The sequence below is a fragment of the Rhinatrema bivittatum genome, chromosome 9, assembly GCF_901001135.1.
Source record: "Rhinatrema bivittatum chromosome 9, aRhiBiv1.1, whole genome shotgun sequence".
Taxonomy (NCBI): domain Eukaryota; kingdom Metazoa; phylum Chordata; class Amphibia; order Gymnophiona; family Rhinatrematidae; genus Rhinatrema; species Rhinatrema bivittatum.
In genome coordinates this window covers 239,675,242-239,689,712 of record NC_042623.1, presented here as the reverse complement: position 1 = coordinate 239,689,712, position 14,471 = coordinate 239,675,242, and the positions used below count along the sequence as shown (strand labels likewise).

At 43.9% G+C, this 14,471-nt stretch overlaps 1 protein-coding gene across 1 annotated transcript in view; it reads left to right on the top strand.

Annotated features, from left to right (window-relative positions):
• The window catches only part of FXR1 (FMR1 autosomal homolog 1), a 285,531-nt gene extending 280,242 nt beyond the window's left edge, over nucleotides 1-5,289 (top strand). Inside the window, 2 exon segments of the mRNA XM_029616831.1 lie at nucleotides 1,427-1,518; nucleotides 4,272-5,289. Of these exon segments, the coding sequence (XP_029472691.1) occupies nucleotides 1,427-1,518; nucleotides 4,272-4,442 (263 nt within the window). The 3' untranslated portion in view covers nucleotides 4,443-5,289.
• Nucleotides 5,290-14,471: the final 9,182 nt, after the last annotated feature.

Sequence of the window (14,471 nt, the reverse complement as noted above, 5' to 3'; positions counted from 1 at the left end):
CTGCAGGTATTTTTCTCTAGGCAATGTTCAAAGGAAAATGATACAAAGTGTGTGTGGGGAAAAAAAGTACCCACGTTCTTGGCAACTACCTGCCTAGTTTTGAAAATTACCCCTTTTATGACCTATTTTGCCCTTTTAAATTAGATTTTTTTTTCTGATTTGTCATATTAGAGGCAACTTTTCAGTTTTGATAAACATGTTTGGTGTTTAGTCATATTCTTGGTTAAAGATTTGTTTTTTTTATATTGCATCTATACATGTTGCATTAAATGTAAATTTAGAAATTTAAATGCATTAAATGTAAATTTAAATTAAAAAAAAACCCAAAAACTGTCATTGTTTCACATTAAAAATAAATAAATCGTTCCTGTTTATCCACATTGGTTTAAGGCCTGGGCATTAAAACTGCTGTAATTTGAGGGTTGTTAATGTTTTCATTTGGTTTCTGATCGTGTTTTTACTGTTTGTATTGTTTCAAGTATCATTTTTTAGAAGAAATTTAGGAATTGTGGACAAATCTGTAGTTAAGAATGTCTTGCCATACTCCTGGTTTATGAATTCCAGAGAAATTCACTTAAGAACAGATTTAAAAAAAAAAAAAAAAAAAAGCTGTTCTTTTTAAAATTTTCCCCAGTTTTGCCTGCTTTGCTGTTTCCTGTACCTGGATTTAAAGGGTGTTTTAATGTTCAGTCTTGAACCAGAAGATATCATTTATGCAGCTTACATACAGAATCCGTGAAAACTAATGACTATCTATTTACTACCATGTGGTATTCTCCTGGATTTTGTTGTTTAAAGCAAAACTATTTTGGAGAATTTAGTTAACAATGTTGTTGCTGTCTTTAAAACAGTTATGCCTCCTAGCCATGAAAGTGAAACATTTCTGGAGTAGGAATTCCATGCCCTGTGAGCTGCAGCATCCCTCAGGACCTATAACCTCACCTTCAAAAATCAGAATGGATAGAAACGCCAGATGGTGCTGCCCCAGCTTTTCCTCTGATCCTATAAAAATGAGTTATCTCAGTGCATTTTCTAAAGGGAAGGGGACTAGCAGATTTTTAACAATCTTATTATAAGTGACACTAATTGTCATAGGAGGTGAATGTGATTTTGGAAATGTCTAAAAGTGATGTCCATTTTTAAAAAAAATTTTTTGGAGGTAGTTGAGGTTGATTTTGATAGTTGTATTGCAATGGTAGGAATCTGGCTTCTGGTATTACTGCAAGAATGCAGTTCCCTATATGGAGCTGCATTGATACAATGAACCTGGTATCTTTCTCCCAAGCTTCCTCAGCCTCCTACTCACACATTTTTTTTTAATCATGAATGAGTCTCTGTGATCTTGAGGATGATATTTGCTTACAAAAACATTTGTAAAACTTGTATGCCATTTGTGATTTTGTTTTTGTTTTGGTTTTTTTAACAGTAACAGTGGCAGATTATATATCTCGAGCTGAATCTCAGAGCCGACAAAGGAATTTACCACGGGAAACGCTGGCCAAAAACAAGAAAGAAATGGTAAGCAAGCCCAGGAAAAAAGTGAATGCTGTAATAAAAATATAAAGGTAATTCAAAGTGTCCAATTGTGGGTGTTTCAGATTCAACATCAAGGATTTGAGACTGGTGGAAAATTCATACATAAAAAGATGAGGCACACCAATCCAATAAGAAATCTTTGTAGTTTTTATTTCAGCGTTTATAATGTACACAAATTATATACAGGCACAAGTCCCTGTCCTGAAGAACTTACAATTTGTGGGCATCTGAGGCCACAGGCATTGGTGACTTTCCCAAGATCACTAGAAGTATCTGTGGTAGAAGCAGGGTCTGTCTATTCTGATCACAAGGACACTCTTTCCCAGTATCAGCATTTTAGTATTTTTCCCCCAAGGACTGTTTGAGCAGTGGAACTGTGAAAGTGATATTACAAATAAATATTTTTGATAAGTCTCCTGTTTAGTGGAACCTGGGTGTGCATAAGAAGACATACACTCAAACTGCAACAGAAAGGGAAGACTACTGCCCACAGTACTGTTGCAGTGTGTTCCAGCAAAATAGGTACTAAGGATTGGTTTCTGGTGAGGCTAGCAAGGGCTTACTTTTGATATAGCATCTGAATTAGAGGGGATATAGGGACGGTAACTTTCAAACTGGTGCACGGATGAACATTTGCGCATTTGTGTCAGCCTGCACTCAGGGTCGCGACTGTTTTATTTACACGCATACGTGCACACATGTTCCAAAATAGCCTGGTGATGTACACGTGTCCACTGAATTTTAAGTGGGTGCATAAATCCTGCTTCTACCACGTAAATCGAGGGATTTTAAAAGGGGTGCGCGCCCATGCCATTCCCAGGTTACCAATTCGTCTACCAATTCGCCCAGCTAACAGCTAGATCCTCCAATCCTTACTGGTTTGATAGCTTGCACCCCCACCTGGCTTGATACTTTTATTTTATGACTTGCATGTCATCCGTAGCAGAAGTAAAGTTACGAGGCAGGGGACCTCTGCAAGTGCTGGAGCGCATAAGAATTACATGTGCATCCCATGGCTAGGCCCCAAAATGCCCGTGACCACGCCCCACCACACCTCTTGGAAATTTTTGAGATGTGAGCATCATGGCATTTACGCGCATATATGAGAGCTTTTTAAAATATGGTCGACATGCATAAGTCAGATTTCTTCACGGATCCCCGAATTTCAGTATGTGCCGGGCTTTTAAAATTCACCTTAAAGAGAAAAATAGGATATAACAAGTTAGATATAAACATGTTTGTTTTGGAAAACCTGGCTTTCTTTTATATACAAGAATTAAGAATAATACTCAAGGGCATTTACACATATGACCATGTAAAAAAAATGTTCATAATATGACATTGTGCTACAGACAGTTCTTAAAACAAAAGCTTTGGTTTTAAGAACCAAAGCTTTTGTTTTAAGAACCAAAGCTTGAGGTAGCATTGTCTAAATGATTTGCAGTGAAATGTTTCCTTTTCTGCATAAGACACAGTGTTGCCTCTGGTATCCTTTCACTAAGAGATTATACTTAGTTCTACTGACATGGACATGAGGTAGAACTCTTTCTTTTGAGGGGAATGTTGGACTTATGTGGAATAAGGTACTTTAAAAGCCCAATATTATAACAGTTTGCATGGACTTCAGCATTCATTTTCAAAGCAGACTTATATATGTAAGTCCTCTTTGAAAATTAGCAGGACCAGGTGTATCTTAGCATGGTATAGATATGTATGCAAATGTGTAAACGATATCCCCATCCCAACTCCACTGCCAGGAGTGCAGTCATATATTGTTAAGAGAATGCAATCAGCAGTGAGCTGTGTAACACCGGAGGCATTGATGACAATTCATGTGACTGTATTTTATAGTATGTAATTGTGTAATATAATTGTTTTAACTTTGCCGTGAACTGCCACAGTGACGGTATATACGGTAAGTAAATAAATAAAAATAAATGAGCAAAATCACTTCCACGCATATTTTTATGCGTACAGCCTCCAGGATAATTTTCAAAAAGCCCATTTACATGTGTAAGTAATTTTGAAAACTTCCCTTAAACTAAATTCAGTTCTCAATTTTATGCAGAAGCATTTACAAAAATAGCATATGAATTGTAAAAATAGGAGAAAATTGTGACTTCCATTGTTTTATTTAAGTTTTCAAGAAGACATTTTTCTCTGGGTATTTGATACAATAATGAACATCTGGAGATATAGGTGCTTCTCTTTTCATTGTAAAGGCCCATGCTCAGGAACTTTTGGAGAAGTTAGGCAGCACTTGAAAGACCAGGTTTGGTAGGATTGATTACATCAAGAAAACAAAATGAATTGTTTATTAATGGAGGCCTATCAATAACTTTCCATGATAAATTTGCACTATATACAGCATTGTGAATGTTTTCATTACATGTAGAATAATTTTCCCTTCAAACACTTTCTGTATACTAGATCCACATAGATAAGACTGAATTTAATTTTATAATACATTTTCTAAAATGTATTTATTTGAGCTTTAGATAGAACAGGGTAGGCAAATCTGGTCCTGGAATGCCACAAACAGGTCTGGTTTTCAGGACATACACAAGGAATATGCATAAGACACTTGCCTACAGTGGAGGCAGAGCATGCAAATATTCCTCATGCTGAAAATCAAACCTTTTTGTGTCACTCCAGAACCAAAGTTGCTTACTCCAGAAGTAGAACACAGACATTTTAAGTAATAGTAAAGTTTTATAATTTTTTTTATTCTGAAGGCAAAAGATGTAATTGAAGAACATGGCCCTTCAGAAAAAGCCACTAATGGCCCCATCAGTGGTTCTGGTGATGAAGCTTCCAAACAGCCTGGTCCTCAAGAAAGAAGTCTGGCAACTACCTTTCAAGAAGATGGAAACAACCAAGAAGCCATAATAAATGGTGTTTCATAAACTGATGTTCCTAGTTTACAGTTCTTTTACATTACATTTTACAATAGTGCTCGTACAAGCTTGCCAAAGATAGAGTGAGGATCGCCAGTCTTTACACCGCACTTTCAGTTCCTCCATTTTGGAAAACAGAAACAGGAGGGATCCTGAAGAAATCATATGTTAAACATAAGTTGACACCTACTGTGTTTTAAATACATCATCAGATGTGCCTTGAGATAGTATATGTAACATTTAAAAAAAGAAACTGCTGGCTATAGGAATTGCTATTTTGTTTTCAAAATATGGCAAACGAGGGGAATCCCTACATAATATTCTTTACGAAAGCATTAGCTGCTTTTTGTTACATTTTTAATAATATGCAACCACTTCTTCACATGAGGGAAGAAAACTAGAAAGAAATGCAGTCTAAAATATTTTGCACTGAATTGTAATTTCTCCATTTAGTTTGGTCTGGAAACTGGTCTGTTTTAATACGTCTTTTTAAATGCTGTATGTAAAGGAAAAGCTGCAGACCACTGGAATACGTTTGTTAAATTCTCATCTGCAGGGATATTGGAAGATTTTGGCAGTGACTGTTCTATATTGGGGCTTTGTTTGGTTTATTTATTAAACTGTACAGTATTTAAAAATCAAACATAGCTTTAGTTAAAACACTAAGCAGAACTTAGTCATGTCCATTAAGACATAATCCAAACTACTGAAAGATCAATTTCCAGAAAGTTTATTCTGTATAAACTACATACATTAGAGTCCTTAGTAGAGTAATTTTTATTTTTGTTTTTGTTGTTTGATGTGCAATATGTTTTTGTATGCAGGTAGTAAACAAAATAAAAATTGATCTTCCATTTTCTGATCTTTATTTTTTTCTTTTGTTAAGTTGCATTTTATTTTCAATTTCTATAAATTTCTTTAGTCACAGAATATAGCTAGTCAAATACAATGGCTTGAAGAATTTTACCAACAATATTCAAATATTGTAATGCTAACAATATACGTTGACACACTACAATCAGTCTAAAGCGCCATGTATGTTCTCTTGAAAACATCTCACTCTTGAATGAGAGATTAATCTGTGGGCTTGATGGCATGAGCAGTGAGAATACATTGTGCTCCTTCATACATGTTTACTTAGCAATGACAGAGAATGATAGTAACGCTAAGCTGAAAACAGCAGATTTGTCTTTTGGAACCTAAACATCCTGTTTTCACACAAGTATTAAATCATAATCTGAAGCTGTATTGAGCATATTTAGAATAATTCTTTGGCTTATTTAAAAGAAAGCTGTTATACCATGCAGAATTTACTTTGTTATACAAACCTTCAGGGTATTAAAAAAAAAAAAAAAAAAAGGATTCTAGTTAAAATTCAGTAAATTGCTTGTTGATTGGAACTTCTGCGAGTCCTCGAAATGAGTAATCCTTACTGAGTAATAAGCTAATTACTATATTTCCAATGGAACTGCAAATGCCTGAAGAATAAGGGATACATTTTCAAAGGGATCTAGCTAGCTAAGTTAAGATTTAGCTGGTTAGATAAGTCTTTGAAAATTTACCTGGCAAAATTCTGGGTGAGCCCAGCGATGGTGTTAGGTTGGTGATTAGAGCCTAACATGGCTAGCCAAATGTAGGTGCTGCCATAATAGGCCTAACTATGGTTGATTAGTTCCCTGAAGACAAGCAGGATGGTAGTCCTCACACACTTCAAAAAGAAGTTAAAAACATGGTTATTCAAACGAGCCTATCCGGACTAACCTCTCCCTCCCCCCCCCCCCCCCCCCACCTTTATCTACATCACGCCCCCGCATAGGACTAACACTCCATTCATCGTCCCTTTCACCCCTCTATAATGATTGCACTTTTAACCTCCGCAGAGGGAATCCTATCCTCTCCTTATATTAAGGACTCCCTTGTTCCTTGTTGTTAAGGACTCCTTTGTTTATTTGTTGTTAAGTTACTTTTCTACTCTGCACTTGTGTGACTCCCCTTCCCAGTTGTTACTCCCTGTTAACATGTAATTTCTATCTGCTGTTCAAATGTAACCCGGTATGATGTCCCTACTAATACCGGTATATAAAAGTCTTTAAATAAATAAATAAATATGGGCGACATCATCAGATGGAGCACTAACATGAAAAACTTATTTCAAAGTTCCTAGAACTTTTACTTGCCACACTGGGCATGCCCAGAATGCCCTATATCACACATCCGTGCAGGTTTCTTCTTCAGTCTCTCTTTTTCCGTAGCGCTGCAGCATCATGGTTTGTGAGCTCAAGTTTGGCTTTTGGCCTCTTTTGAAAAACTTTCCAGTTTTTCATGTTAATGTGATTTTTTTTTGCCTGCGTTAGACATCGGGTACCTCTTGGTCCTCCTTGTAGTGTTCCTAGTCGGGTATTGTTTATTGGTAAGTTTCCTTTTGAGATCAATTCTCTGCGGCAGTGCTTCAGTGCCTGTTGGCCATCGATGTCTGCCACCATCTATTTTGAGCTTCTCATTTTTCATCCCTTCATGGCCGTATCTGGTTTCCTCTGTGCCCGAGGAACAAGGCCATCACGGACCCCATGATGAATGTATCCTCTGCCTGGGGGCATCGCATGATGTCCAGGGTTGCCACAAATGGTTTACAGTGGGCTCTGGTACACAAGACATGTGACAGTCACCTACCTTCCCCAACAGCATCCTATGCATCAACCCCCACTCCCACAGAGATGTTGGACATCCAGGAATCAAAAACCCAGGAGCAAGTGGATAACAGTGGGCTCTGGCAGAATAAGGCCTGTGATGGAGAAAGACACTCTCCCTAATATACCCCTACAGAAGAAACCTCAGCAATAGATTTTGAAGTGATTTCTAAAAGTGATGTCACCCAATGCACCCAGAAGCCCTTTGACAGAATCAAATGTCATAAAAGAAAGCTGCTTCTGCTGGGGAAACTCAATCATGAGAGGAACCAATTTGGGAGCACATTTTGATGGTGACACAACAGTTAAATGCCTTCCAGGGTCCTCAGCTAGTAGAAATGCAAACCAGATAGTCCAAGTCATTGAAGAAGAAAGTAGGAACTTTATCAGTGTTATCAACCATCTGGGGATCAATGACCTCAACAGAATTGGTATCTATGAAGTACAAAAAGATTTCCAGCATCTAAGAAAGAAAAGACACACTGTTCGTAGAAAGGAAAATGAGAAGCTATGCAATATAGGTAATTTCAATTCTTGACTCAAAACCTGGTGTACAGAAAGTGGTTTGGATACATTGGAGGCTGGCGTCATGTATGGAGCAGTAAAAGGCTATATGGTAAGGATGGCCTACATTTGTCTGTAGCAAGAAGGAGGATGCTAAGTGAGAAATTCAGATAACTTATTATCAGACATTTAAAGAATAAGGGTGGCAGGAGATGGCCAATGAAATTGACATCACCCCCAAGCAATATTTTCTCCTCCCCAAGGAAGTGGGAGGATAAAATAAAATCAATCTGCGCAGAAAAGCAGAAAATGTCTAGAAAGTACAACAAATCAAGGGAGAAAGATTGTAAAGCTATGGCTACGAATGCTTGCAGTTTGGGCAATAAAATCAGACCTGCAGGCCCTAATGGTAGAGGTGGATTTGGACATTGTTGCTGTTACGAAGACATGTTTCACAGATTCTCATGATTTGGAATATGGATATGGCCATACCAAGCTATAACTTGTTAAGGAAGGACAGAGAGGTCAGAAAAGGGGGAGGAGTAGCTCTTTATCTAAAAACAAAAATAATAATAATCCAAGCAACTGAACTGCAAGGAATAAGGGGTAAAGAATAAGCTTTATGGGTCATCTTAAAATAAGATGATGGTGCATCCATTGTTACTGGAGTGATTTACAGGCTTCTGACTCAAATGGAAAACTAGACAGAGATCTAATCGAAGACATCCCAAAGGTGGGAAAGAAGGGAGAGGTGTTGATTGTTGAAGATTTTAATCTTCTGGATGTAAACTGGAGAATCCCTTCTGCAGAATCTACCAGAAGTAGAGAGAGAGTGGATGCCCTGCAAGGGGCTCTGTTCAAACAAATGGTAATGGAACCCATGAGAGACGATGTGATACTCGACAGTGCACACTAATGGAGATAATGTCTCTAATGTCCAGGTGGGTGCCCACCTCAGCACCAGTGATCATCAAACAGTATGGTTTGATATCGCAAATAGGACATGGAGAAGTCACACACAGACTCAGGTTTTGAATTTCAAAAATACAGACTTTGTCGAAATGGGGACGTACCTGGAATTAGAACTAGAAAACTGGAAGAAAATGGGAGAGGTGGAACAACATTGGACCAAACTAAAAGGAGCAATTATAAAGGCAATAAAACCCATATGTTAGAAAAGTCAACAAAAGTAAGAGGAAAAAAGAAACCAATCTGGTTCTCAAAGGAGGTGGCTGATAAAAGCAAAAAGAAAAGTGTTCAAGAAATATAAAGGATCCCAAAATGAGGAACACAGGGAAGAATATCTGGTGAAACTGAGGGAAGCAAAGAGAGAAATCAAGAATGCTAAAAGTCAGGTGGAAGAAAGGATTGCCAAAGAGATAGAGAGGTGACAAAACATTTTTCAGGTAGAGAAAGAAAGATCCGACATGGTATAGTAAGTAAAATTGATAGGTGACAAAGGTCAAGATGTGGAGAGAGACAAATAAATGGCTGAAATATTAAAGAAATACTTCAGTTTGGTGTTCATTAAAGAAGACCATGGAAATGGACCATTTCCTGGCATGTAGCCAGATGGACTCAGAACGAATGGGATAGTATCCGCGTGCTAGCAGTTGGAGACGGATCTGACGTCAGCACGGGGTATATATATCCCCACAGGAAGCGTAGCAACTCAGTAATTTCCGTCTCCAAAGCCGTTTGGAGTGCCTGCACGCTGGTTGAGCGTGCTTTCCAAGACTACTTTAATTTTTCTTTTTTCTTATCATTCTAGATTCTACTTTGTGTTTCCTGTCTATTCAACTTTAGAGCCCCGCGCTCCTGCGGTAGATACCCCAGGGTTCCTCCCCCAGTTGAGCTCCCGGGGTGATTGCTGTGCTCCCCCGGTGGTGGAAGTCCTCGGTCCTGCCGAAGAGCGGCAGTGACACAGCCCCCGGGCGAGTTCGGGTGAGGCATACGAGGCCCTCGGTCCCGGCGTGGACGAGGTAGCGGGTGCATATCCTCAATTGCGGTGGTGAGGTGGTCCCTTCCCCCGCAGCCGGAGACCGCCTGTGTTCCAGCCGGGAAGCACCGAAGCTGGTAAGGAGTACATCTCTTCCTACGGGTCTCCGAAGCACAGAGGATCGGCGGCGTGGCACGCCGTGGAGGACGCCATTTTGAGGCCTTGCTCAGGTACTCCGCGCCCGTAATAGGCGCGGCTTTCTTCCTCCTTGTGCATATATGGCTTTGTTTCTGTGAATTGTTGAGCGCCTATTGAATGCCACTGAGCGTCTATCGCTAGCCGCATATTGCTGACGGCCTATTGAATGCAAATTGTGCGTATATGGCTAACTGCTTATTACTGAAAGCCTATTGAATGCAAATTGTGCGTTTATTGCTGCCCGCTTATTACTGAAAGCCTATTGAATGCAAATTGGGCGTATATGGCTAACTGCTTATTACTGAAAGCCTATTGAATGCAAATTGTGCGTTTATTGCTGCCCGCTTATTACTGACAGCCTATTGAAGGCCATTGAGCGTCTATTGCTAACTGCATATTGATGAGTGCCTATTGCATACCATTGAGCTGAATTTTTGGCCGCCTATTGCTGTGCACACGTTGAGCGCCGGTTGTGTTACGCACCTATTGCTGCCGCATATTGTTGCTGTGCGCCTATTGTCTTCAGCGCCTTTTGCTGCCGCATACTTTTATTGAGCGCCTATTGTCTTCAGCGCCTTTTGCTGCCGCATACTATTATTGAGCGCCTGTTGGGTTAAGCGCCTCTTGCTGCCGCATATTATTATTGAGCGCCTGTTCTGGTAAGCGCCTCTTGCTGCCGCAAACTATTATTGAGCGCCTGTTCTGGTAAGCGCCTCTTGCTGCCGCATACTATTATTGAGCGCCTGTTCTGGTAAGCGCCTCTTGCTGCCGTATACTATTCTTGAGCGCCTGTTGTCTTAAGCGCCTCTTGCTGCCGCATACTATTATTGAGCGCCTGTTGTATTAAGCGCCTCTTGCTGCCGCATTCTATTATTGAGTGCCTGTTGTATTACGCGCCTCTTGCTGCCGCATACTATTATTCAGCGCATATTGTTCAATGGATCAGAAAACAGCAGAGTCTTCAGTGACGGCACCGCCTGCTTCAGACATTGCAGCCCTTGGCCTCTGCTCTGCTTGCCAACTTAGGGCCACGCGCAATGATGAGCCAGACTCTCTATGTGCCCAATGTGAGGGGGCCGTGCGACCCTTGGGCCAGGACCGGTCTCAGCCACGATTTGTGGACAGTTCCCCAGGGGCTACCCCGGAGTTAGGGGGCAGTCTCGACCAATCAGGAATCCCGGGGGAGCTTGTACCCCGGCGATTAGAGGCTGCTTCAATTTCCTGGGTGGATCTCTTTAAGGGGATTCATGCCTTCGTACAGATGCAAACGGCTTCCCGTCCAGGCCCTGCTGTTCCTGTGGTTCCTGCGGTGGCTGTGCCTGCGGCAGCTGCTGCGACTGCTGCTGCGACAGCTGCTGCGGTGGCGGCTCCTACGGATCCGGTTCCTGGACCCTCACGCCCTTATCGCGAGCGGGACTTCCCACCGCTGGACAGTCCGGATCAGTCAGACCAGGATTTCTCACAGGACGAGTCTGAACTCCCGGACGAGGGGGACCTTCCCCCAGGGACTGAGCCATATAGAACCATGAGGCGGTTCTTCCCTAAAGAGGATCTCTCCGACCTGATGTCTTAGTGCTTGGCGGAATTGGATATTACAGGTCCCAGCGCTTCGGTACCCTCTGCGCAGAACCCCCTGCTGGAAGGTCTTCATCCTACAGCCCGCCATTTTCCATTCTTACAAGCGGCACAACAACTGATAGATTTAGAATGGGCGGCACCAGCGGCTTCCTTCAAAGGGGGTCGGGATCTGAAGAGCATGTACCCATTGGCACCGGCTATCCAGGACCTGCTGGCGTGCCCTCAGGTGGACACCTTGATTAGCGCTGTGGTCAAGCGCACTACCATTCCAGTTGACGGTGGGACGGCTCTCAGGGAGCCTCATGACCGGCGACTGGACGCCATTCTGAGACAGGCCTTTGAGGTGGCAGCTTTATCTTTGCGGATCGCCACCTGCTGCACGGTGGTGACGTGTGCCTGTTTGTCACAGGTTAGAAACAACGCTCCAGCGGCGGACATGGAATCCGCTCTTTCGTTCCTTACAGATGCGGCATCTGACCTGGTCCGGACAACAGCCAAAGGGATTTCATCCTCCATAGCTGCCAGGAGGCAGCTCTGGATCCGGAGATGGTCAGCTGATGCGCCTTCTAAGACACGCCTCACCAGATTGCCCTTCAAGGGCTCTTTTCTATTTGGCAGCGATCTTGATAAACTGGCCAGTGCATGGGGTGCCGCTCCAGTGCCCAGATTGCCGGAAGATCGGTTCAGAAGGGGCCAGCGCGCCTTTCCAAGGCCCTCCAGGGGCAGGAGTTCCCAGCGTTTCGTTCCTTACAGGGGTCGCTACCAGGCACCACGTCCTCCGGCCAGAAATCAGTCCTTTCGGACCAAGCAGCGTAAGAGGGGAGCGGGCCCGGGCTCGGGTCCCGGCCGCGCCTCCCAATGAGAATCCGCAGACTCATCTGGGGGACGGAGCCATAGGGGGCAGGTTAACCCTCTTCTACCCCAGGTGGGTCGAGATTACGTCGGACCAGTGGGTCCTCGCCGTTATCTGGGAGGGATATTATCTGGACTTTCATCATCTCCCTCCAGACAGGTTTGTGGAATCTTCATGTCCCATACACAAGACGGCAGCATTGGAAGCTACCCTGGCGAGGCTCCTGTCCTTGAAAGCCATCATCCCAGTACCTGCCTGGGAAGTGAATTCTGGACACTATTCCATTTATTTCATGGTACCCAAGAAAGGGGGTACTTTTCGGCCTGTCCTGGACCTCAAGTCAGTCAATCAATACTTACGGGTACCGAGGTTTCGCATGGAAACTCTACGCTCCGTCAAGGCCGCAGTACAGCCCAGAGAATTCCTCACGGCATTAGACCTGTCAGAGGCATACCTGCATATCCCGATCCATCCGGATCATCAGCGCTACCTACGCTTCAAGGTTCTAGGCCGCCACTTCCAGTTTCGGGCTCTGCCCTTCGGGTTGGCAACGTCACCACGGACATTTACCAAGGTGGTAGTAGTGGTAGCGGCGGCACTCAGGCGGGAAGGAATTCTGGTCCATCCCTACCTAGACGACTGGCTGATCAGGGCGAAATCACGAGAGGAGAGCCTTCGGACAACCGACAGGCTTCTGGAAAGCTTGGGCTGGGTAATCAACCTCAGCAAGAGCTGCCTACAGCCTTCCCAGTCACTGGAATACCTGGGAGTACAGTTCGACACCCGGGCAGACACAGTCAGTCTCACAACCAAGAGAAAGATGAAACTTCAGCAGCGTATCCAGTATTTGATGGCAGCCAGTCGGCCCATAGCCTGGGATTATCTGCAGGTTCTTGGTCTCATGGCATCCTCCCTGGAAGTGGTACCTTGGGCGAGGGCCCATATGAGACCTCTACAACATGCCCTGCTCTCTCGCTGGAGCCCCCGTCTACGGAACTATTCCACGCACCTACCTCTGCCAGCCAGAGTACGGACCCAGTTGCGGTGGTGGTTGCAGTCCAACCACATGAGCAGGGGGTCGAAGATGTCCTCACCCACGTGGATCTTGCTCACCTCAGATGCCAGCCTAAGCGGCTGGGGAGCACACTGCGAAGAACTCACCGCACAAGGGCGGTGGAACAGAGAAGAGTCAGCGTGGAACAACAACCGTCTGGAGGCTCGGGCAGTCCGATTGGCATGCCTTCAATTTGCTCACAGACTGAAGAACAGAGCAGTCAGAGTGATGTCCGACAACGCCACCACGGTGGCATACATCAACCGTCAGGGCGGAACCAGAAGCCGACAGGTATCTCTGGAGATCGCCCCTCTGATGACTTGGGCAGAGGTGAATCTTCAGGACATCTCCACCATCCACATTGCCGGGAAGGACAATACCACAGCGGACTTCCTCAGCAGAGAAAGCCTAAATCCGGGAGAGTGGCAGCTCTCACCCACAGCCTTCCAGATGATTGTGGATCATTGGGGGATTCCGGACATGGATTTACTGGCGGACAAGTCCAACGCTCAAGTACCCAGATACTTTAGTCACAAGCGCGACCCATTCTCACACGGAATCGATGCCCTGGTTCAGCCATGGCCTCCAGGGACTCTACTGTACGCCTTTCCTCCGTGGCCTCTGCTGGGCGCTGTCATCCGCAAGATTCAGAGACACCGGGGCCTAGTTCTTCTAGTAGCGCCAGACTGGCCAAGAAGACCCCGGTACGCAGACATGAGAAGACTACTGGCAGGGGAGCCTCTTCCCCTGCCTCCTCTCTGGGACCTTCTACATCAAGGTCCCATTCTTCACGAGGATCCGGCTCAATTCTCTCTTACGGTATGGCCCTTGAGAGGGCTAGATTGAAGAAGAGGGGTTACTCGGAGCCCGTGATTGATACCCTCCTCCGAGCTCGCAAGTTTTCCACATCCCTCACATACATCCGGATCTGGAGAGTGTTTGAAGCATGCTGCGACACGGCACCAATCCACATGCACCCACAATCCCTATGATGTTGGATTTCCTGCAGGATGGACTTCAGAAGGGTCTGTCCCTCAGCTCCATCAAGGTTCAGGTGGCTGCGCTGTCTTGCTATGGTCCCAGGAGGGATGGCAAGACCATCGCCAAGCACCCAGACGTTTCTCGCTTCCTGCAAGGAGTCAAGCATATTCGTCCGCCACTGAAGTGGCCTGTGCCTTTGTGGAACCTCAACCTTGTTTTGGATTTCCTCGCAGGATCCACCTTC